The sequence below is a fragment of the Dromiciops gliroides genome, chromosome 5 (genome assembly GCF_019393635.1).
Source record: "Dromiciops gliroides isolate mDroGli1 chromosome 5, mDroGli1.pri, whole genome shotgun sequence".
Lineage (NCBI taxonomy): Eukaryota > Metazoa > Chordata > Mammalia > Microbiotheria > Microbiotheriidae > Dromiciops > Dromiciops gliroides.
The window spans coordinates 91067538-91090927 of record NC_057865.1 but is presented as its reverse complement, the minus strand read 5'-3'; the positions used below and the strand labels follow the sequence as shown (position 1 = coordinate 91090927).

The 23390-nt window shown below is 39.8% G+C and overlaps 1 protein-coding gene across 1 annotated transcript in view; it reads right to left on the bottom strand.

Annotated features, from left to right (window-relative positions):
• Positions 1-677: 677 nt before the first annotated feature.
• LOC122728736 (40S ribosomal protein S17-like) overlaps positions 678-23390 on the bottom strand; it is a 121268-nt gene continuing 98555 nt past the window's right edge. The window contains 1 exon segment of the mRNA XM_043967526.1: positions 678-836. Coding sequence (XP_043823461.1) covers positions 678-836 — 159 coding nt within the window.

Genomic DNA, 23390 nt, shown 5'->3' with positions numbered 1-23390 from the left:
AACATGAGAAGTTGTTAGTTGAATTTAATAACCAAACTTCAGAAATTACTAGGCTATAATCCATAATCACCATCCATATAATCTGGATAAATTAAGGGAACTGTTTCTGAACTTTAATCTAGTCAGAAATGGAGGGAAGATGCTATAGTGACTCAGTTTGTTTAGACTAGACTATGCTGATCCACCTATTGAGATAATAAATTGAAAGAGACAATCTCTTACCATAAAGACAGCCTTCTTAAAGATAGCTCCTTACTAGGAGGTCAGTCAGTCATTAAGCATTTATTAAATGCCATCCCATTATAATACTATATATGTACTGGATTCTCATTAAATACTTGTTTTTGGGTTTTTTGTTGTTTTTGCAAGGCAATCAGAGTTAAGTGACTTGCTCAGAGTCACACAGCTAGTAAGTGTCAAGTGTTTAAGGTCAGATTTGAAATCAGATCCTCCTGATTCCAGGGCTGGTACTCTATCTACTTATTAAATACTTGTTAATCATTAGCAGAATAAAGCTCTAATTATGCTTCCTTTGCTCATATTAGGTATGTGTACTCTATGACTGTTTTACCTATGCACTATGGTCATTTTTGTCTCTGAGGTTTTCCTCATATTACTTCCCTAGCTAAAAATGTTCTTTCTCTTTTTTCCCCTCCCCCTCCTCATGTATCTAAATCTTACTCAACTTTCAGGTGCCAGTTAAAGCCCATTTCTATGAAATCTCTAACCACTGCAACCCGTTTTGATCTCTCCCTTCTCTCAACTCTCAGTGTACTTGTAGAAGGCTTCTTTAAGGGGAGAAGTTCCCAGAATTCTGCTTCCCATGGTGTATGAACCTACAAAACAATACGCATTGGATGAAATTCCCAAGACTGCATTTTGTGTGTGAGTGAGTGAGTGAGAGAGAGAGAATGCCCTAGGTAACTATATCATGAGGTGAGAAGTTTGATTCCTGTGACAATCTTCTGAGAGGCAGGAGAGGCAAGCATGCTGTATCAGTGGGGGTGGAGGTGGGGTGATATGGGGTTATGATTGTATCCCTGAATCCAGGAGCCCCCAGAGAATCCTGATATCCACATGCAATAAGGCAGACAATGAAAATGTTAGAATTTTCCAACTGGCATGTAAGGCTAGAGATCTCAGGGGTTCTTAACCAGGGTTTTAAAATATTTTCTTTCTTTTTCTATGTAATTGGTTTCCTTTGTAATCCAATGTGTTTTATTTTGTGCATTTAAAGACATTATTCTAAAAAGGCTTCACTAGATGCCAAAGGAATTGAAGACACCACAACAGTTAAGATCTCTTGCTATAGGAAAATATACTCATTTGGGAAATGGACGTTGAATATGTTTCTAATGTCTTATGTTTCCTTTTCTATTTCAATTAAATGCCTTAATGGAGTCTGTCGCTGTTCACCTGGGTTTCTATTAGCATGGTAATAACTAAATATCTAGAACCCACGTGACTTTAAAGTTTTTACATTTCATATGGGAATGGGTGTTTGAGCCATATAAAGTACACATCAGAATATATATCTCTCTCCATCTCTCTTTCTCCCTGTCTCTGCCTCTCCTTTTCTCCCTGTTTCTATATATCTGTGTCTCTCTTTTCTCTCTCTCATATACACACATGCAAATTTGAATTCAAGTACATGAAAGAACAGTGCTAGACAGAACATGGAAAACACATGTATACCAGACCAACTATATAGCTTCAATTACAAGTATTGCTGGCTAGCCCAATATTGACTGACCTTTCATTTGACCATTAATGTTTTGGGAAAGACAGATGGGAAATGGTCTTCTTTTATAGTAAATAGCATGTTTTTATGTGCTCCATAACAATTTCCAGGATCACAGTAGTATACAATTCATTTAACACTAATGCACGCGCACACACACACACACACACACACACACACACAATTCTATAGAACATGTATACAAATAGATCAGATTATACACAGAATAGACATAAATTAAAAATAAAAATAAACAGCTAAATATTTATAAGACATTTAAGTCCATCTGGCATTGAATATCTGTCCTTTCATAGTTTCATTTTTGATTTCTTTCCACCAAGATTATTCACCATCTCTGAAGAAGAGAATGTAAGAACAGTTAAAACAACCTGAAGCCTCAGTAAAGGAGACTTGACCACCAGCCTACATGACACTTCTTTGTCCTTACCTAACTGGAGTTAACTAAAACTGGTAAAGCTGGTTTGAAACCCATACCCCTATAATGACTCCCATAATTGGAGTCAAGGAGAGCTCTCAGAATTACTCCCATTGCTTTTGATGAGACTGGCACAAGATGAGGCTTTGGTCCATGGTGCTATGCCAAGACTTCATGATCTGATTCTGGGTGCTGGCCAAACCTAGTAATTTCCTAGCCCATCATCTCAGGACTACCTTTTCAGGGCATTCTTTTTTAAGCCGATGGATCTTTAAAAAATTATGCAGACATAAGGACTGTTTCTCTCTTCTTCTTCCCCCACTCCCAACATCTTATCTTCACTACAGTCAGAATTAGATAGTAATTGAAGAATAAGAATCCCTTGACTTTATATAGCCCCCTTCTTCGGAGACCTTCTAAGCAGTTCATGAGAACTGCCTTATCCTCAGAGCCTTTGTGGACAGGTTATGGCTAGGAATAAGCATTTAGCACATTATGATTATACCTACTGTATAGCTAAGGAAACTAAGACTTGAATCTATTTAAACCATTTGCTCCAGCTCATCTAGCAGAGGGCAGGACCAAGATTAGGATCCTTTTAAAGCAAGAGTACTTTGGGGGATAGCTCTATGGTAAGGCCAAAGAGATGATTTAATTTTGCCTTCACAAATGACAGCAAGATTTCAGATTCAGAGATCATGAAGATAGAAAAGAAGATGGGTTGCTACTACCAAGTTCAGTCTGAGCCCTTGGCTTCATTGGTGTGGCTGAGCCTCAGAGAGGGATGGCAGATCTGGCCTGTGATCACACTGACATGTGAGCACACAGCAGTAACATAAAATGCTTGTTATTCCCATAAAAGATTAATGCATTGGGGGAAATAGATTGCATTAGACAAGAGGTCATCTCCCCAATTCTCTACATATTACTTTGCAGTGAAGTACTGACACTCCAGATTTAAATATTTGCTGATTTCTAAATCTGCTTTAGCTCAGGGGTTTTTAAGCATTCTGGAGAAATCTAGGTTCCCAACTGAACACAGGCATGGATTCCAAGTTAGACCCCACCTGGAGAGAGATTCTACATCCCACCTCAAACACGTAACAGATGACACCCTCCAGAGAATATGACAGATTCAGCCTAATGGTAGGTGGAAAAAGTGGCTGCCTAAATGGTGAGCTTTGGATGTTAGCTACATGAAAAGATCCCCCCACTCATAAGTGATTCCTGTATTAGCCTACTGAAGTGAATGAAATGCAGCCACTCCTTTAGAAAAAGGCATTAAAAGTTTCTGTCAAGATGCAAATGTTACCTAGAATTGGGTAACACATTAAGTTACTAGCTTTCACCCATAGCTAAATTGAATTGATCATATTAGCTACCTAGACAGTGAATAGGACTCTTTGGAAAAAGGACATAAGACAAGTAGGATTTGGTTGGGGGAGGGAGGAAAGGAAGTCCAAAAAGGGGTGCTGCCTGGGAGGGGGCTTGCCAGTCCCCTGACTCTCAGACTTATAAGTCATCTCATATATGCCCTTCTGGCAGGATTCATCCAAAAAGGATGAATGAAAGTATATTAGGAACTTGCTATGGATCTAGCACTGTGGATAGAAAAAGAAAATAGAAACAGAAATGGAAATAAGAAACAAATAGAAGAAGTGTGGGGCAGCTAGGTGGTGCAGTGGATAGAGCACTGACTGACCCTGGAGTCAGGAGGACCTGAGTTCAAATCCAGCCTCAGACACTTAACACTTACTAGCTATGCGACCCTGGGCAAGTTACTTAACCTCAATTGCCAGAAAGAAAGAGAGGGAGAGAGGGAGAGAGGGATACTTTCTACTCTCAAGGAGAATATACTCTACATGAGGGAGAAAGCACTTAAAATGAAAATACAGCCACAAGGCAGATGAAAAGACTTGAAAAACCTATGGATAGAGAGTTGAAGTGAATGGAAAAGCCCAGGGATCCTCAGGTTGGATTAATAAATTTGATGACAGTGCAGGGAGTGAGCAGGGCCTAGAGGCAGGGGAGATGGTACCTCCTAGAGGTCTTCCATCACACTAGAAGTAATAATGTTGATGGTTCCTATCACTTACAAGTGGGGTGTGTAGTCAAGCAGCCCAGATGGGTTGGGGGAGGGAAAGTCAAGGAGAAAAGGTTTCCTTGATGGTGGCAGGTCTTCCTGCTTCCCCGCTGACCCAGATAGGCTCGGCACAACCTACAGATCATTTGCCAGCATGTGTTGAGACCTCAGGCAGTTTGGAAGTCTGACCAGCAATATCACTTTCCTACCATTTCCACCCTCACCTACCCCAGAGAAATACTTATAAGACAAGTAAAACTGTCTAATAATTCCCCAATTGAGAAATGGTCAAAGGATATGAACAGGCAGTTTTCTGATGAAGAAACCAAAGCTATCTATTCCCATATGAAAAAATGCTCTAAATCTCTAATGATTAGAGAGATGCAAATTAAAACAACTCTGAGGTACCACCTGACACCTATCAGATTGGCTAAAATGACAAAAAAGGAAGATAATAAATGTTGGAGAGGCTGTGGGAAAATTGGAACACTAATGCATTGTTGGTGGAGCTGTGAGCTGATCCAACCATTCTGGAGAGCAATTTGGAATTATGCCCAAAGGGCGATAAAGCTGTGCATACCCTTTGACCCAGCAATCCCACTTTTAGGTCTTTTGCCCAAAGAAATCATGGAAGGGGGAAAGGGACCCACATGTACAAAAATATTTATAGCTGCTCTTTACGTGGTAGCAAGGAATTGGAAGTTGAGGGGGTGCCCATCAATTGGGGAATGGCTGGACAAGTTGTGGTATATGAATACAATGGAATACTATTGTGCTGTAAGAAATGATGAGCAGGAAGAGTTCAGAGAAACCTGGAGGGTCTTACGTGAGCTGATGATGAGTGAGATGAGCAGAACCAGAAGAACATTGTACACAGTATCATCAACATTGAGTGTTGACCTACTGTGATGGACTATATTCTTCTCACCAATGCAATGGTACAGAAGAGTTCCAGGGAACTCATGATAGAAGAGGATCTCCAAATCCAAGAAAAAAAAAGAAAGAAAGAACTGTGGAGTATAGATGCTGATTGAACCATATTATTTCTTTTGTTTTGGGTGCTGTTGTTTTTTTTTTCTATTTTGAAGTTTTGCATCACTGCTCTGATTCTTTCTCTTGTAACAGGATTAATGAAGAAATAGGATTAATGTTATTATGTGTATATATATGTGTGTGTATATATATATATCTATATGTATATGTATAGATATATATAGATATAACCTATATCAGATTACCTGCTGTCTAGGGGAGGGGGGGGAGGGAGGGGGAGGGAGGGAGGGAGAAAAATCTGAAAGTGTAAAGCATGTATAAACAAAAGTTGAGAACTATCTTTACATGTAACAGAAAAAATAAAATATCTCAAAACAAAAAAAAACAAAAAAAAAACTGTCTAATAAACATAAAGAAAAAGGCATCCAAGATCACTGGATCTCACTGTGTAACTGTGATGGAACAAAGTCCTATTGTCTTTTTCCTCTTCCCTCCAAGCATGCATGACTCTGTGAATGCAGGAGAAACCTTACTTTTCCCTTCTTAAAAGTACTCGTTGAAGACAACTCTAATGGGGGCAGAAGTTTGCTCTATTCCCCAGGGCTCTTGGCTACAGCTGTTCCCTTCCTGTTTCATAGACCAGGTGCCCTGTCTTTCTTGCTTTGCTAACAGGGTCCCAGAAAGTGCAGCTAGTATGATGGGCCTAGCACCTGGCTGGTTGCAAAGCTAGCAAATGAAATGCCAAAATGGCCATGGATCTTAACTGAAATGATTTACTTCATCTGTTAGAAAATGCATCAACTGGGAGCCAAGATGGCGGAGGAAAGGCAGTGAGTGAGCTCCCAAACTCATGACACGATCACTCCAAAAAACATCCAAATAACACCATAGGAAAATGCCGGGAGCAGCAAAACTCACAGAAGAATGTACTGAAATCATCTTCTAACCAAGAACAGCTTGGAAGGTCAGAAGGAGGGAGCTGTTGTGCTGATAAAGGAGTCAAGACCAACCCCACAGTCACCCTGACAGATCCAGTCACAGGAAGGCCTCACCAGAAAAACAGACCCCCAGAGCTTCTGAATTGGCTAAAACGCCAGTGTTGTCTGGAACCAAGCTCATAGTCTGGTGAGAGGGCTGAGCCCTGGGCAGGGGGGAGACTACAGGGGTCTATGCTGGTGCTGAGGCAGAACTTGGATTTTACACCCCTGCTGAGAATCAGGAGGTAGGCTCGAGTAGCAGTGGCCCAGGTGGGGGAGGGGCACAGGCTCATAGGAGCTAACAACCACAACACACAAAGCTGGTTGATTAGCAAGTTGGTCTGGGGTCATCTAAGGACCAGGGAACAGGCCAGGTGAGTGAAGAACCTGCTCCTCCTTAAGTCATACCACCTGGGACTTTTTAAGCTTGGGATACTGCAGCCTGGAAACAGTGCCCCACTTTAAGGAGCTAAAAGTCTAGTAAAAGAAAGGCAAGATGATAACACAGAGAAAGGTGAGGACCATAGAAAGTTTCTTCAGTAACAAGGAAGACCAAGGGGCACCCTCAAAGGATGTCAACATCAGAGCCCCTATATCTAAAGCTTCCAAGAAAAATACAAATTGGTCTCAGGCCACAGAGGTGCTCAAAAAGGACTTTGAAGATAAAATTAGAGAGGTAGAGGGAAAAATGGAAAGAGAAATGAGGGTGATACAGGAAAGACATGAGAAAAATGTCAACAGCTTGAAAAAGTCAAATTGGCCAAATGGAAAAGGAGGTACAAAAGCTCTCTGATGAAAATAATTGCCTAAGAATTAGGATTGAACAAATGGAAGCCAGTGACTTTATGAGAAATCAAGACACAATAAAGCAAATCCAAATGAATAAAAAAAAATAGAGGGCAATGTGAAATATCTTCTGGGAAAAACTGCTGACCTAGAAAATAGGTCCAGGAGAGATAATTTGAAAATTATTGGTCTACCTCAAAACCAGGATCAAGGAAAGAGTTTAGACACCATCTTCTAAGATATTGTCAGGGAAAATTGCCCTGAAATTCTAGAAGAAGATAAAATAGAAATTGAAAGAAAACACATCAACCATATATGGAAAGCAAATATAAAGCCCAATTTGCCTCTCTACATACTTAGTAAGATAGAATTTTAGAGTTTGAAAAGCACCTTAGAAAGGGGCAGGTAGGTGGTGCGGTCGATAGGTACTCCTGACTCCAGGGCCAGTGCTCTAAGTTCAAATCTGGCCTCAGACACTTAATACTTACTAGCTGTGTGACCCTGGGCAAGTCACTTAACCCCAATTGCCTCACTAAAAAACAAACAAAAAAAAAAAAGAAAGAAAAGCACCTTAGAAATCATCTACTCTAATTCTCCCTCCTCTCCTTTTTTTTATAAATGGAGAAATTTGTGCCCATAGAATTAAAATGATTTACCCCTATAGTTCCTCTTCTTTTTAAAATCTTCATTATCATTGACCAATAGAATCACAGAATTATAGAGCTGGAAGTTACCTTAGGGATCACTTAGTTCAACTGTTCTCTTCATGACAGATGAGAAAATCATTACCATGATTAGTGAGGATTGATACAATATAGAATATTGGTAGCTAGATAGTGAAGTGGATAGAAAGGAAGACTTAGATTTAGGAAGACCTGAGTTCAAATTATGTCTCAGACGCTTACTATGACCCTGGGGAAGCCGACTAACCTCTGTTTGCCTCAGTTCTCTCATCTGCAAAATGGGGATAATAATAATACTTCCTCATGGGGTTGTTATGAAGATCACATTAGTTAACACATGTAAAGTACTTTGTCAAACCTCAAAATTTTATGAAAACCCTAGCTATTGTCTCTGGTCTCATACATGCTAAAAATCTTACATAGTGCTCATAATAAAATGTGAGGATTAGACCAGATAGTCTTTATCTGCTCTAAAATCTTATGAAAAGTTCAATTTAAAATTTATATGTATGTATGTTTGTAAGTATATATGTATGTATATAAGTGTGTATATGTTTTCCAGAATAATTTAGAGCAGGAGGATTGAGAAATCATTTATATTAATCCCCTCATTTAACAGATGAATTCAGACAAGAGATGAAATGATTTGACAAGTCAGTCAATAAGCATTTATTAAGTACTTAAAATTGCCAGGCATTGTGTTAAGCTCTGGGTATTCAAAGAACAGCAAAAGACAGTTCCTGTCCTCAAGGAGCTCACAACTTAAAGAGGGAAACAACAAGCAAACAAATATGTACAAACAGGCTGTTTCCAGGATAATTTGGAAATAATCAACAGAGGGAAAGTACTAGAATTAAGAGAGGTTGGGAAATGCTTCCTTTAGAAGATGGGATTTTGTTGCTGTTCATACCTTCGGTTTTGAAGACCAATAACATCATGGGAGTAATGTCTAGAGTTGCCCTGAGTTGATGAGGCAAAGTTGCACAAAAAGTGATTGACCTCACTCAGTCTAGTGGCCAGACACAAGTCAGGAGGACTGGGAATAGCCTACGAAGCAGTGGATGGAATGGGATTTTAGTTGGGACTTGAAGGAAGTCAGGGAAACCATGAGGCAAAGATGAGGAGAGAGAGCGCCTTCCAGGCATGAGAGACAGCAAGAGAAAATGCCAGGAATGGAGCACTGCCCAGTCACAAAAGCAGTAAATGCAGCTAAGGGATATGAACCTGGGTCATCTGACTCCAGATCCAGGGCTCTTCTCTGCCTTCCCATATTTTTAGTGATTTAATTTTCAGTGAGTTAATTTTAGTGAGTTAATTTTTTTTAAACATCAGGGTAAAAAATTCCATCTCTGATTGCCCTTATTCTTTCAATATGTTTTGTACGAGCAAATAAACATATGTGAAAGAGGAGGTGGTTATCCAGCTATGATTTCTTTTTCTAGGCTGGTCACAGTTGATAGGGCAAGTTAGTGAACCTTTTCAAGCTTTAATAATGAAGACAATGATCATTGTGGAAATAAAACAGAAGGAAAAATATATGGCTGAAGAAAAAAATCAAGATACCTGTTTTTAGAAGGAAGAAGAATGTATATAAAAAACATTGACATCCATTTATTTGAAAATATTTATAACATTATTTTGTAGGTATGTTAAGTGGAAATTTTTTTAAAAAATGATTGTTGAGGAAGGGGGTGGTAATTTTTGGAAAAAATGAGTTTCATATCATATTGCCTCCTCTTTCTGCTGCAAGGAAGACTCATGCTGAATCTCTTAATTCAAGTCTAAGTATCTCTGGGAAACTTTTAAATGATATATTAAAAGTCATCTGTCTTGGTGGATTGAGATTAATATCATGGCCTAGGCTGCTTAGGAATTTTCTGATGTTAGGCAGGTGATCCCTTTCCTTTCTTTTTTTTTTTTTTTGGTGGGGTAATGAGGGTTAAGTGACTTGCCCAAGGTCACACAGCTAGTAAGTGTTAAGTGTCTGAGGTTGAATTTGAACTCAGGTCCTCCTGAATCCAGGGCCGGTGCTTTCTCCACTGTGCCACTTAGCTGCCCCGATCCCTTTTCTTTTATTTTTCTAGCTAAGATTACTCCCACTTTCCATTAGTTTTGTGTAGAGTTGCACTGTGTAAATACATACTATACATATATACAACATATATATATATATAAGTGTCTTAAAAGTGTATGTATAGGGGGCAGCTAGATGGCGCAGTGGTTAAAGCACCAGCCCTGGATTCAGGAGGACCTGAGTTCAAATCCAACCTCAGACACTTAACACTTACTAGCTGTGTGACCCTGGGCAAGTCACTTAACCCCCATTGCCTGCAAAAAAAAAGTGTATGTACAAATATATTTATGCATATATATATGTGGATATAGGTGTGTGTATGTATGTATGCCAAAGTCAGTCATGGGATCATAGCATTTAGAACCAAAAGGATAGAGGAGCAACTGAATGTACAACTGAAGGGTAACTTCTGCACATCTCCTCCACCCACCTGCTCCCCCCTCCTCCCCTGCCCTATGCATGTATTTTGATAGATCTTTTTGATTCATTAAGCTTTTCTAAATACCTACTGTGTGCCAGGCATTGTAGTGGAGATACCAAGACAAAAGTGAAAATAGTTCTTCCCCTCAAAGTGACAACATTGGGGAAGTGTGCTTGTGTGTGTATCTGCTTCCATCTGTATCTCTTGTCAATGAATGGGGAAAACACTCCACTTATTCAGCACTTCCTATATGCCAGGCACTGTGCTAAGCACTAAGAATACACCTGTAAGCAAGCAAAGCAGTCCTTACTTGTAACGATTGGAATGATGCCACCTGCTGGAGAGCTACTATGGGAAAGCTACGCCATGAGGAGAAGGCATCTGAGGGCAAGCCATGTGGTCAAGGTCCTTGGTGTCAGGAAGTGATGTTTGCTCGTGGGTGCTGTCTATCAAGGCTACCAGCCAATCAACTTGAGGAGCTTCCCATTTCTGGGAGGAGAACACAAAGTAGGAAGTGGATGCTGCAGAGGGCTTTTTCCACTTTTGGTTCCTGACCTCACCATGGTGGGTCAGGTGACGGGGTCTCTTAGAAATAGTGAGATTTTTACCTTTCTCTCTGATCCTAATACTCTTTAATAAATACTTAAACACTTAAATACTCTTGCTAAAGCTTATAATTTATTGGCGACCACTCATTAGATTTTAGATAGTATAGCTAGAATTTTATCCCCTTACATACTCAACCAGGGGAAGATACTAACACATATAAGAGAGTCAAAATTTGAAGTGGGAGTTGAGGGTATGTGAGTGGTGTCATAGTTGGAGACAGCTGAAAATTGTTATGGTGACCTGGTTTCAAACAAGATAAGTTTACTTATCAGCCTAGCTGGAAATCAAGGATCCCAGGGGCTAGAGTCCAAGTTTCTCATACAACCTTGAGCAAGTCATACCCTCTGTTAACATCATATTAAAAAGAGAAACAATATTCTCGTACTACTTACCTATCACAGAAAGGCAGCATGGCACCATAGATAGAGGGCTGGTCTGGGAGTTAGTCCAAGCCTTGATTCAGGCACTTACTAGCTATAGGACCATGGAAAAAATAACAGAATCCTCACTGCCTCCAGGGAATTCTGTAAACTAAAAGTTACTGAACAGTTGCCAATTTGTATAAGTGGGGTTAATTTCCATATCATGGAATGTCTCATGCCAAAGAAATCATAGGTATGGATGATGTGGTAAAAAAAGCATTGACCCCAGTCAAGGAACCTGAGGCTGAATCCCAACTCTAATATCTCTTAACTGTTTGACCTTGGATAAGTCGTTTAAACTCTCGGGGTCTTGGTTTGGTTATCTGTAAGATGAGGTGATCAGCTGGATGATCTCTAAGGTCTTTACTAGATCTAGCTCCATGATCCTATGATCATAATATAAATGTGAAGTATTATAAAGCATTATAGTAAAGACAAAAGAGCACAGGTTGGTTGATCTCTGGACAAGCTAACCTCTAACTTTGCCTTCTGAAAAGCCTTTTGTCTCTACTAGTTTAAATGTGTGTGGTTTTTCCCTTCATAAGCCCAACCAGTTCTGGTTCCTGGTTCATGAGACCCTCCTTTCTTTCCTCAGGTAGGACAGAAAAATACTGAAATAATCATCCATAAGCAGAGAAGCAATGTGGTCAAATTTATGCATAAGAAAAATTAATTTGGCAATGAATTAGAATAGTAGTAGTGAGTCTGAAAACAGGGAGATCATTTAGAAGGCTGTTACAATAGTTCAGGTCAAAGGTAATGTGGGACTAGTCTATAGTATTGGCAATAGGATTAGAAAGGAGGGGCCCAGAGCAAGAAGTATTCCAAAGATAGAATCCTTAGGGTTGTCAGCTGATGAGGGCAGGGCAAGGGTGAAGGTACTAAGGAAAGTGAAAAAAACCCTCAGGGTTTTCATCTGAGTTTTTGGATAAATGGGTATATCACTGACAGAAAAATTAGAATATGAGCTCCTAGACAGTGGTGATTGTTTTTGCCTTTCTTTGTATTCCTTGCAATTAGCACTGTGCCTTGCACATTTATTAATAGTTATTAACAATAACAAGAGCCAGCCCTTATATAGAGTTTTAAGGCTTGTAGATTGCTTCACATGTTATTTAATTCTCACAACTCTGTGAGATAAATGTTATTATTGTTCCCATTTTCTAGATGAGGACTCTGAGGATGAGTTAATTCAGGTCTTCCTGACTCCATGTCTAGCACTTTATCCACTGAGACACCTAGCTGCCTTTTTTACTGTTCATTATGACTGAAATGAAGTTTTTCAGCAAAGATATACACACACATACACTCACACGTGTATACACGTGTGTATACGTCTACATAGATATGCATATACATACATACATATATACATGGGGATTTTCTATCTATATGTTAAGTTCCTATAGCACTGATTGACCTCTGTAGGAGAGCTTTCTAAACTTTTGTGATTCTTAAGGCACAATTAAGGAGAGTGGAGTTGACTGAAAAGCCATATACTACTGAGGGTTATATTAACAAGAAGAAATAGAAATAATATACTTATGCATAATAATACCATTATGAAAAAGTGGCCAGAGAAATGAATGCTGATTTTATAATTTTGGTCAGTGAAGCTAAGAAACTGAATCCAAACAATTAGCCCTTAAATATTAAAACTGCCCTGTGGTTCCTTCTAGAATTCACTTATATTTGAAATCTAATCTTGGTTTAAGCATATTTTTTGAACCATTTCATTTTTAATAGCCCACTTTGGGATTTTTTTTCATTAGTGAAATCTTTTGTCCCCAAAGTTAAACTCCTCTGCCACTGACCTATTATCCATTGCTAAGAGGAAATTGAACTGCTTGAGTAATTTACACCTCAGATGGAATTACAGGGAAGGCTGAAGCCAAGAGCAGCCAAAAGCAGTGGTTCTTCAGCACTTCCTGCCATAACGCTGAGCTTGGGCTCACAAAATCTCTTTCTTTCTTTATGTCTTGCCTCCTTACCTGCCTACAGCACACCTTAGGAACAGTTGCTTATTTCTACCATATTTGTTATCATTTGTTATCTGGCTCTTTTTTCCAGTTCTCTTTTCCCTATGCCCACTATTCTTACTTTCAAATGTCTTTTCCGGCTTCTTTTTCTTTAGATTACCTACTCCCAAGGCCCTGTGTTTCAAGTTCTTTCTGCCCTATACTTTTATTCCTACCTACATAGTGAACTTTTGTTCTTAAGAATGCCTTTTATAATAATAATTTTTAAAAAGAATGCCTCAGAACTATAATTTTCCCTTTAGGATTCTCCCTGGTCTGGGCCCAACTCTGGCATGTTTCCTGGTAGTTTAGGCCCTATTGGAAGGAAATGAGACTCTCATAGGTCATTCAACAGTTAACAAAAGGAAGTTGACTTAACCATAACATAGGAAAGATACTCAAAACGGCTATAGGATTTAACTTAAATAGACTTGCCCTCCTTGCCTCCATACTGAAATACATCTAATTAGCTAGGCAGAGTGTGGTGATTCCTCCAGTCTTGGGACAAGTACCAATTCTGAAGGCACCCAACTCCACATGGCAGGGACTTTTAAAGTCCTGTGACCAATAAGAAGCCAAACAGTGTGAAGCCACCAGAAAGCTGTGGTCAATAAATCAGCTTGAGCCTTAGTGCCTTGGGTCAATTAAATCTTAGGGAGAGCTTCCTTCTTTTTTCTTTTTTTGGGGGGGTGAGGCAATTGGGGTTAAATGACTTGCCCAGGGTCACACAGCTAGTGTCAAGTGTCTGAGGCTGGATTTGAACTCAGGTCCTCCCAAATCCAAGGACAGCTTTATCCACTGCACCATCTAGCTGCCCCCTTGCTACATGATGTTACAAGAGAATCATTTTATAATGCTGGAGCTGGGTGATAATTTGTTTTACCTGACAGGTGATGCTTAAGTTAGGAAGAAGTGAATGTTCCATGTGCAGCATAACTGTGTATAACAAAGCACACTGTCTTTTCTGTAAAGAAGTATGGAGGGGGCAGCTAGGTGGCGCAGTGGACAGAGCACCAGCCCTGGAGCCAGGACTACCTGAGTTCAAATCTGGCCTCAGACACTTAACACTTATTAGCTGTGTGACCCTGGGCAAGTCACTTAACCCCAATTGCCTCACTAAAAAAAAAAAGAAAGAAAAAAAAAAGAAGTATGGAGGCAGGGAAGTCCCAATTTCATGGAGCAGGCACATCCCAAGGGAGACCCATCTTGGCCATGCTTCACTAACCTCTAACTAAAAAAGCTAATCTCTTTTTTTTCCATATAATATTTTATTATTTTCCAGTTACATTTAGAGATAGTTTTCAACATTTGTTTTTATAAGATTTCTAGTTTCAAATTTTTCTCCCTCGCCCCTCCCTAAAACAGCAAGTAATCTAATATGGGATATATATGTACAATCACATTAAACATATTTCTGCATTAGTCATGTTATGAGAGAAGAATCAGAGCAAAAAGGAAAAACCTCAAAAAAGAAAAACAACAAAAACAAGAGAAATAGTATGGTTTACTCTGCATCCAGATTCAATAGTCCTTTTTTTTCCCCTGGATTTGGAGAGCATTTTCCATCATGAGTCCTTTGGAACTATCTTAGACCATTGTATTACTGAGAAGAATCAAGTCTATCACAGTTTACCAACACACAATGTTGTTGATACTGTGTACAGTGTTCTCCTGGTTCTGCTCATCTCACTCATCATCAATTCATGCAAGTCCTTCCAGGTTTCTCTGAAATCTGCCTGCTCATCATTTCTTACAGCACAATAGTATTCCATTACATTCATATACCACAGCTTGTTCAGCCATTCTCCAATTGATGGGCAACCCCTCAATTTCCAATTCCTTGCCACTACAAAAAGAGCAGCTATAAATCTTTTTGTACATGTGGGTCCTTGTCCCTTTTTTATGATCTCTTTGAGAAAAAAGATCTAATAGTGGTATTGCTGGGTCAAAAGGTATGCAAAGCTTTATAGCCCTTTGGGAATAGTTCCAAGATGCTCTCCAGAATGGTTGGATCAGTTCACAGCTCCACCAACAATGCATTAGTGTTCCAATTTTCCCACAGCTTCTCTGACATTTATTATTTTCCTTTTTTTGTCATATTAGCCAATCTGATAGGTGTCAGGTGGTACCTCAGAGTTATTTTAATTTGCATCTCTCTAATCAATAGTTATTTATAACATTTTTTCATATGGGAATAGATAGCTTTGATTTCTTCATCAGAAAACTGCCTATTCATATCCTTTGACCATTTCTCAATTGGGGAATGACTTGGAGTCTTGTAAATTTGATTTAGTTCCTGATATATTCTAGAAATGAGGCCTTTATCAGAAGTACTGGCTATAAAAATTGTTTCCCAGTTTTCTGTGTCCCTTCTAATTAAAAAAGCTAATCTTTATTAGGTCTAGGGATATAGAATAGATACAGAAGTTCAAAGCTCTTCACTAACATGCTCTGCTGTTTATGGAAACTTATGCTTGCTTAAAGATATGATATCATTATTCCTCCTTCTGGATGGGCAAAACAGCCTTAGTGTCTCTGCTATGGTTTTCCCCATTAAAGGTTTCTCCCTTGCGTAAGGATCTCTTGTGTCCCTAATGGGTAGTGTCTAGTACACAAGATTGTAGTGACCTTGGTCTACAAGTATCGGTTTTGGAAAGATGGAGGTTCAACAATAGGAGTTCTTTGCTAGAGACGGCTGATTTAGGCACTTTACTTGACAGAGCTGACCTGGAGTCAGGAAGACCCAAGTTCAAATTCTGCCTCATACTTACTAGCTCTGTGATCCTGAGCAAGTCACTTAACTTCTTTTAGCCTCAGTTTCCTCATCTATAAAAGGGAGATAACAATAACACCTCTCACACCCAGGCAGGGGATGAGGGGAGGGTGAGATTTGTAAAATTCAAATGAGATAAAACCTGTAAATGGCTTTGCAAACCTTAAATTGCTTTATAAATGTGAGCTATTATTAATAATACTTTTGAGTTGAGCTTCCATGCTGAATCCTTCTCATTTGGTTGCTACTTTCTCAGATGCTACTAGGGAATCTGGAAATTATGAGGGAATTCATGCTTCAGACTGGGGTTAAAGTAGATGACTTCTAAAGTCCCTTTCAACTCTGAAATTCAAGCATCCTTTGATTCTATAATAGTGAGCAGAACCAAGGCTGCCCTTATCTACCCAAGGCACATTCAGTATCCATCCAACCCCTGATCTGTATTTGTCATTTTCATTACTTTCCTTCTTGTCCCCCAAGGAAGTACCTGGGCTTTCCCATTACCATGCCTCATTTTAGGCCTGTGCTTCTACCCCTACAACTGTATACTATATTCTAGACTTTCTCCCTCATCTCCTCTACTCCCAATCAAAATGTATCTGTCTTATGTTATGCTCGCTCAGGACCTAATAGGTGTTGGTGAAAACTTCTGTATTTCAAAGTCATTGCTGAGATATTTGGCATTTTTTGTTATGAATTCCAGGAAGCAAGTGGCTTCTGGGTAATATATGAATCAAAGCAAAAAGGGCTGCCATTTTTTGGCTAGGATGACTCTTTTGAGAGGTCAGGGGCCTCCATTACCTTACTTTAAACTGACCTCTTTTAATGACAGTAGCTAAATATTAGTCAGAGCTACCCCTCCCAGAGGCATCAAAGGCTGGCCAGAGAGGAGTGAATTTCCACCCATTGTTTAGAGTTTTTAAAGAGTTGAGATTAAGCTACCAGTTCCCTTATAGCTCTTTCTGAGCTGTTCCTAGTAAAGGTCCACAATATGATTTTCTATTTATCTCTTACCCCCTATAGAGCCTGCTTCCTTCCCCAAGTTTCTGCCTCTTCCTCTCTCCCCCACACCCACCCTGTGCCATGGAACTAGGAAGTATATGTATATTAGATTTTTAATTACTAAGGACTGAAGCAGAACTAAGTATTTTACTTGCACTACTTAGGTTGTGATGCTTTCTTTTTTTACTTGCTAACATTTGGGTTGATTCATTTTGGACTCTTGGCTTTTTATTCTACATTCCAAATTCTAATGTCTACAAAGACAGCTGCTGGTTTTCAAAACACTTCTAATCTTCCTTTTCATCTACCTTATTTCTATGGAATATCATAGAGAGCCAATAGCAGACTCTAAATCCTTCACCTGAATTTGCCCCAGATGTAACATGGTCCACCTCTCAGAGTTTCTATTTGCCTTCAAAGCTCAGCTCAGCTGAGGGGTATCTACCTCCCTTGGAGCTGGTGTCGCTTCTCACTTGGACATTCCCCAAGTACTAGAGCAGGAACATTTCTACTTCTGATCTTTGCAGACCTCCAGGCTAAAGGAAAATTACATTTCCTTGGTATTTCTCCCCACAGTATTAGCTTTACCAACTCATCATCTAGTTCTCCCCCGTCCCTATTCTCCTTTGCTCCTCTTTTCCACTATGCCCACCTCAACATAAATTACTCATGACCTATAAATACTAACAACAATAGAGCAAAACAAACCTGGAAAAGGATAAGTATCCTTTGTTCCCCATAGAAAATGCATCTCTAATTCCACACATTACTTGTGTTCTGTGTTGGGAATTTTTGACAATCATAATTATACTGTACTCATATGGCTTTGCTACCACTAGATGGGTTCTTGAAAACATTCCTCTTTCAAAGAATTACTCTCCCAGATAATCCAATCAAAATTTAAGTAAAAGTTTTTATTATTTGGCACACAGAGGCATGGCTGGGAGAAGAAGCCTAGGCTTCAAGTCCCAGGGAGGTACAGGTTTATGGCATGTTCCTTAATCAGACAGCACATACAGATATGGCTGGGAGAAGAAGAGTAACTTCAACTCCCAGGGAGGTTTAATCAGACAGCCATAGAGATATGGCTGGGAGAAGAAGCCTGACTTCAACTCCCCTAACAAAGGAGAAGATCACAATTTTATAGAGGGGAGGGGGGTGGGGGTGGGGGGGGAGAGACCTAAGACTGAAAAGTGACAGCAGTTTGAAAATGATGATGTTAGCTAGTTGGATATACGAATAATAAAAATTCCACATTTCTAACTTGAGATTATTGTCACTACCTGGTCCTAATTACATAGCAAATGTGACTGGCTCCCAACTAAGCTCATATTGTACATTCAAGGAGCCCGGCTTTCTGGGCAGCTGCTTTATTATCTGTTTGACCAATACTACCTAGTCAATCAACTACTTTGCTTCTCCAAGGAAAGAGTCATCTCTAACTGACCCCAACAAGCTGATCAGCCATGTTTCTCCAGGGTCATAGTGTCCCCCTCAGGGCCAGAGCATCCCTCACTGGACTCAAGCCTACCAGGCTGCTACTACAGCTTGAACCTCCATACTAAAACAGACCAGGAAACTATGAAGTCAAGTTCAAGTCTAAACATCCAGCTGAGTTTGCAACTGATGTGTGCTGCCTCTGGCTTATCACCATGATCTCACCCCTTGATGATTTTAGGCATCTCACATGATATGGATCCCTAGTAGTTTATCTTGGTTGTGGGGAGGGGGGGGGGAATTATCTTTGAGGGTAATGGCCCTGAGACCTTAGAGGTGCCAATCCAGGGGTCAGGTGAGAGGGAGGGCCAGTCAACAAGATGGACACTCAACAGGAGTTGTTATTTTTGGCTCTGAAGACAAAGAGAAAAAGAAAGAGCAGTAGTACAAATACATAAAGGCAGGAGAAGAAATGTCAAGGTCAAGGAACAGGTTGTTTAGAATATATAGTTTATGAAGAATACAAAATAAATCTACAAAAGTAAGGAGAAGCCAGATTATGGAGGGCCTTACATGTCAGACTGAGGAGTTGGCATTTTATGCTAAAGGTCATGAAGGTCACTGAAGGTTTTTTGAGAAAGGGAGTGACATGGTTATATCCGTGACTTAAGAAGATTATTTTCCCAGTCATGTCTGGGATAGAATGTAGAGAATCTGGAAGTAAGGAAACTAAGCAAGAGATGGTAAGGGCACCAGCTAGAGTGCTGACAAATTTGACCAGAAGAAAGGAGATAGATGTGAGGAAGGTGTAGAAATAGAATTGGCAAGATTGGCACCTGATTGACATAGGCTGAGAGGGAGATGGGGAGAGTCAAGGATAACTCAAAGCTTAGGACTGAATGAATGATGATGCCTTCAACAGAAACAAGGAAACATGGAACAGGGATGAGTTTAAGGGAGAAGTAAATAAATTTAATTTGGAAATGTTGAGTTACAGATACTTATGAAACATGGTAGAGACAGCAGATTTTTGGAGGCCAGGAGAGAAATTTGTTAGAATATTTATTAAGTGCTTACTATGTGACAGGCATTGGACTTAATGCTGGGGATACAAACAAAATGAAACAAGTCAGTCCTGGCCTTCGAGAAGCTTACACTGTATGGTAAAAGACCCCAAGCAAAGGGGAGTTGGAAAGTTGTGGGGAGTATGGGGAGGGTTCCCTGCTGTATAGAAGGCTACTCCCAAGGAGGCAGAGAAATCAGAAGGAGAGGAGCCAGGAGGAAAGTGAGCCATACCTGGGCATCTCATGAAATGGTGGTTTAGGCCAGGGACTCATCAATCAGTAGGGAGTGCCCAGGGAAGATGTGGGAAGTCTGCTGATGAGGTGGAGAAGTCTGAGGAGAGAATGGAGCTAGTATATGAGGATCTAGGAATCTTGTGGAGACTGGAGGTATCAGATGAGATGACCAAAAACCAAAAAGGATAGGGAAAGAAGCCAGAAGGGCCCAGAGAGAGTCCTGAGGTGATACCCACACTAAAGAAGCAGGAGCTGGGTTGTGATCCAGCAAGGAAAGTGAGAAGCAGGAATAACAAAATTTGCACTATTCACTTAACAGTCTAATTGTAAAGAAAGTGTTTTATTAACTATAAAGCACTAACTAGATGTGAACTATTATTTTCTCCCACAGAAACACTTTAAATGTGATGGCTTAATGTAGTTGAAATAACAGTACTTTATAACTTTATAGCACTTATAGTTTGTTTTATAAGTATACTTATGGTATACTTACATTTATACAACACAGAGTACTTTTTGTAATATGTACATGTATACATGTGATAGTTTGTTACATTTATCTATCTATATTTGTCTAAATGTCATGGATAAGAGTTATAATATGCTCCTCTTCCCATGTTTTATATTTATACATTTGGGAAAGGCGGGCTAGTGCAGTCTAGACCTGTAGTTTTGTCTTCATCGGGAACTCCCAGTGTGAAGATTCTCTCCACAGAATCAAATCAGAAATTTTATCTCTAAATGGTCTTTGAAATTTGTCTGGAGCACCTCAAGGTTAAGCCATGTTTGTATTGCTCATATATGTAAGGGACTAGACTTGAACACAGCTTTTCCTGACCCCAGAGCTGGTTTATTATCCACTAAGCCCTAGCTTTTTAAACCGTGGGCCTTGAGTAACTGAATGTAGGGGTCACAAAAAATTTGGCAACAGTAAAAGGTTATATAAACCTATTTTCTATACCTATATACCCGTGGGCATGTAAAAATTTTTTCAGTGAAAAGGGGTCATGAGTAGAAAAAGTTTAAGAAGCCCTGCACTAAGCCATATTACCTTTTTTCACAAATTTTATATCATTTAATCCCCACAACCACTGTATTACTTAGGAAGGGATTATTATTGCCTTTTTAGAAGTGAGAAAATGAATATTCAAAGAGAGTAAATGATTTTCCCGAGGTCACTGGTAAATAACAAAGCTATGATTGATTGGTAAAACCCAAGTCTTGTGAATCTCGGCATGTAGTTTTCTCCATTACCCTTGCCTGTCTATTAGTACGAAACTTCAAACATATAATGGGTTAAATAAGGCTCTGAGGATATAATACCATGAACTATATACCAAGTATCTAAAGAAACAACAACGAGGCTGAGAGTTATCTGGACTTGGCCCTGTTTTCCAAAGGGAAACATGGTGGCATAATAGTGAGAGAAATGGACAGAAAGCCAAGATCATCGGATCTCAGATTTAGAACTGGAAGGGACCATAGAATTCTTTGAGCCAGTCCCCTCATTTTACAAATAAGGCAATTGAAGAGGTTAAGTGACTTTCATGGGGTCACACGAAGGTGGGCTTCCTGATTCCAAGTCCCAGAGCTATCCCACTACACCACATTGCCTTTGACATCTTCATCAAGGAGACTTCAATATAGGCCTAAACTGTTCTTATAAAGATTTTATAGAAGTGAGTATAAGACAACTGGATTTGTAGGCATTGATTTCTCCTCTGTTGCCTTTTTTGGAGGTAATTATACAGTCTCTCATCTTGTTTTTTCCTTTTGAACCTTCCCCTTGCTGTCATACAGACCTAAGTAACTGTGAGACTTTGAATAGATCATTCTTTGGACTAGGTGATTTCCAAGGGTGCTTTCAATTCTGAAGTTATTCTACAAAACTAAGAAGTGAGAGTGTGTCTAGGGGAATGAAACAGAGAACCATTGTTCCTGAAAGAGTTAATGCCTTCAGAAGCTCTTGTCTTACAGAGAGTAACTTATCTGCCAGGATCTGGCCCAATTCCTAGAATCCGGGTGGGTGGTTTGGTGGGCGGAAGTGAGGCAGCAGCTGCCTGAGTTTGCAACCATCTCTGCTCCCACTTCCAAGGTTGCAGAGGTAAGCAAGGACTGTGAACAGGTGGCTCCCCGCTTGGATGAGTCCTGATACAATGTCAGTAAATGACTTAGGAGAGAAAATACCTGTGGAGGAAATTGGTAGGTTGCTTTGGAGAGGGTCATCCTTGGTTTTGCCCCTTTTAGAAGGTTTTGTGCCTGATTAACTCTTTTTTTTTTTTTTTAGTGAGGTAATTGGGGTTAAGTGACTTGCCCAGGGTCACACAGCTAGTAAGTGTTAAGTGTCTGAGGCTGGATTTGAACTCAGGCCGGTGCTCTATCCACTGTACCATCTAGCTGCCCCCGATTAACTCTTTCACCTTTAGGAGAGACACAAACTAGCAGCTCCAGTTCATTTTTGTTCCTACCAATCCCCTGCCCCTTTGTTCTTAGGGCAACCCCCTGACTTGCAAATGATTCCCAAATCTATATATTCAAGTGTAGTCTCTGTCTTGGACTCAAAAAATCTGTTGGGCATCTCTACCACAAATGTAAGGGATTTCCCTAGAAAGGAGTGGGGGGGGAGGAGAAAAAAAACATTTATTAAGCATGTGCTATGCAACAGGTACTGAAGCTAAATACAAATATCCCATTTGATTGATCATCACAACAACATTTGTGAGGCAGATGCTATCATTATCCCTATTTTACAGATGAGGAAACTGAGGCAGACAAAAGTTAAGTGACTTGGCCAGGGTCACACAGCTACTAAGTATCTGAGGTTGGATTTGAACCCAAGTCTTCTTGATTCTGAATCCAAGTATTCCCTCCTCTATGACACCCAGCTGAAGGGCAGAGCAGCCCCAGATGGCACCCTTATTAACCCTCCTGGGTGCTGTCTTTGGGATCTGAGACTGAAGGGAGTAGAGATGCATATTGGTTGAGAATGTGGATCTTGTATTCAAAAGTTTCCTTGCTTCCTCATCTGAAACATGAATTCCCATTGACCTTCCTACTAAAACTCCATATAGTTAGTCATGAAAGAGATCCTATTATGATCTATTTGTTAGTTCTATATAGTTTTCTGTAGAAATTATAGTGGGTGGAAGCAGGTAGAGAAAGTCTGGAATTGCTACTACTGTTGGCATTTTTATTATTTTGTGTGTGTATGGTGGTAGGAGATCCAGAAATATGATTTAATTGATCTAGGAACTCCAATATGGAAACTTTCTCCAGCAGTACAGATGATGCAGAAAGAGAACCTGTCTGTAACTGGGGCACCAAGCAGGTGAGTGGCTTGTCCATTTTTGTTTGCAAAGTGAGATTTTGTCACTTGGCAGGACTTCCCCCAGGTTCTTCCTCACTCCAATGGCCTCAGCCCTCTGAACTCACTGCCAGGAGACCTTTCATCAAAGTTATTTCTGTATAAAACATATTTATTTGCTTCATTCATTCAGCAAAGATTTTTCAGGTGACTATTATATTAAAGCACAGAGAGACATCCTGGAGTAGTGGATAGAGAAAGACATGGGTTCTAGTCAGGTCTTTTATAAATATCAGCTGTATGGCCTTGGGAAAGTCATTTAACCTACCACTT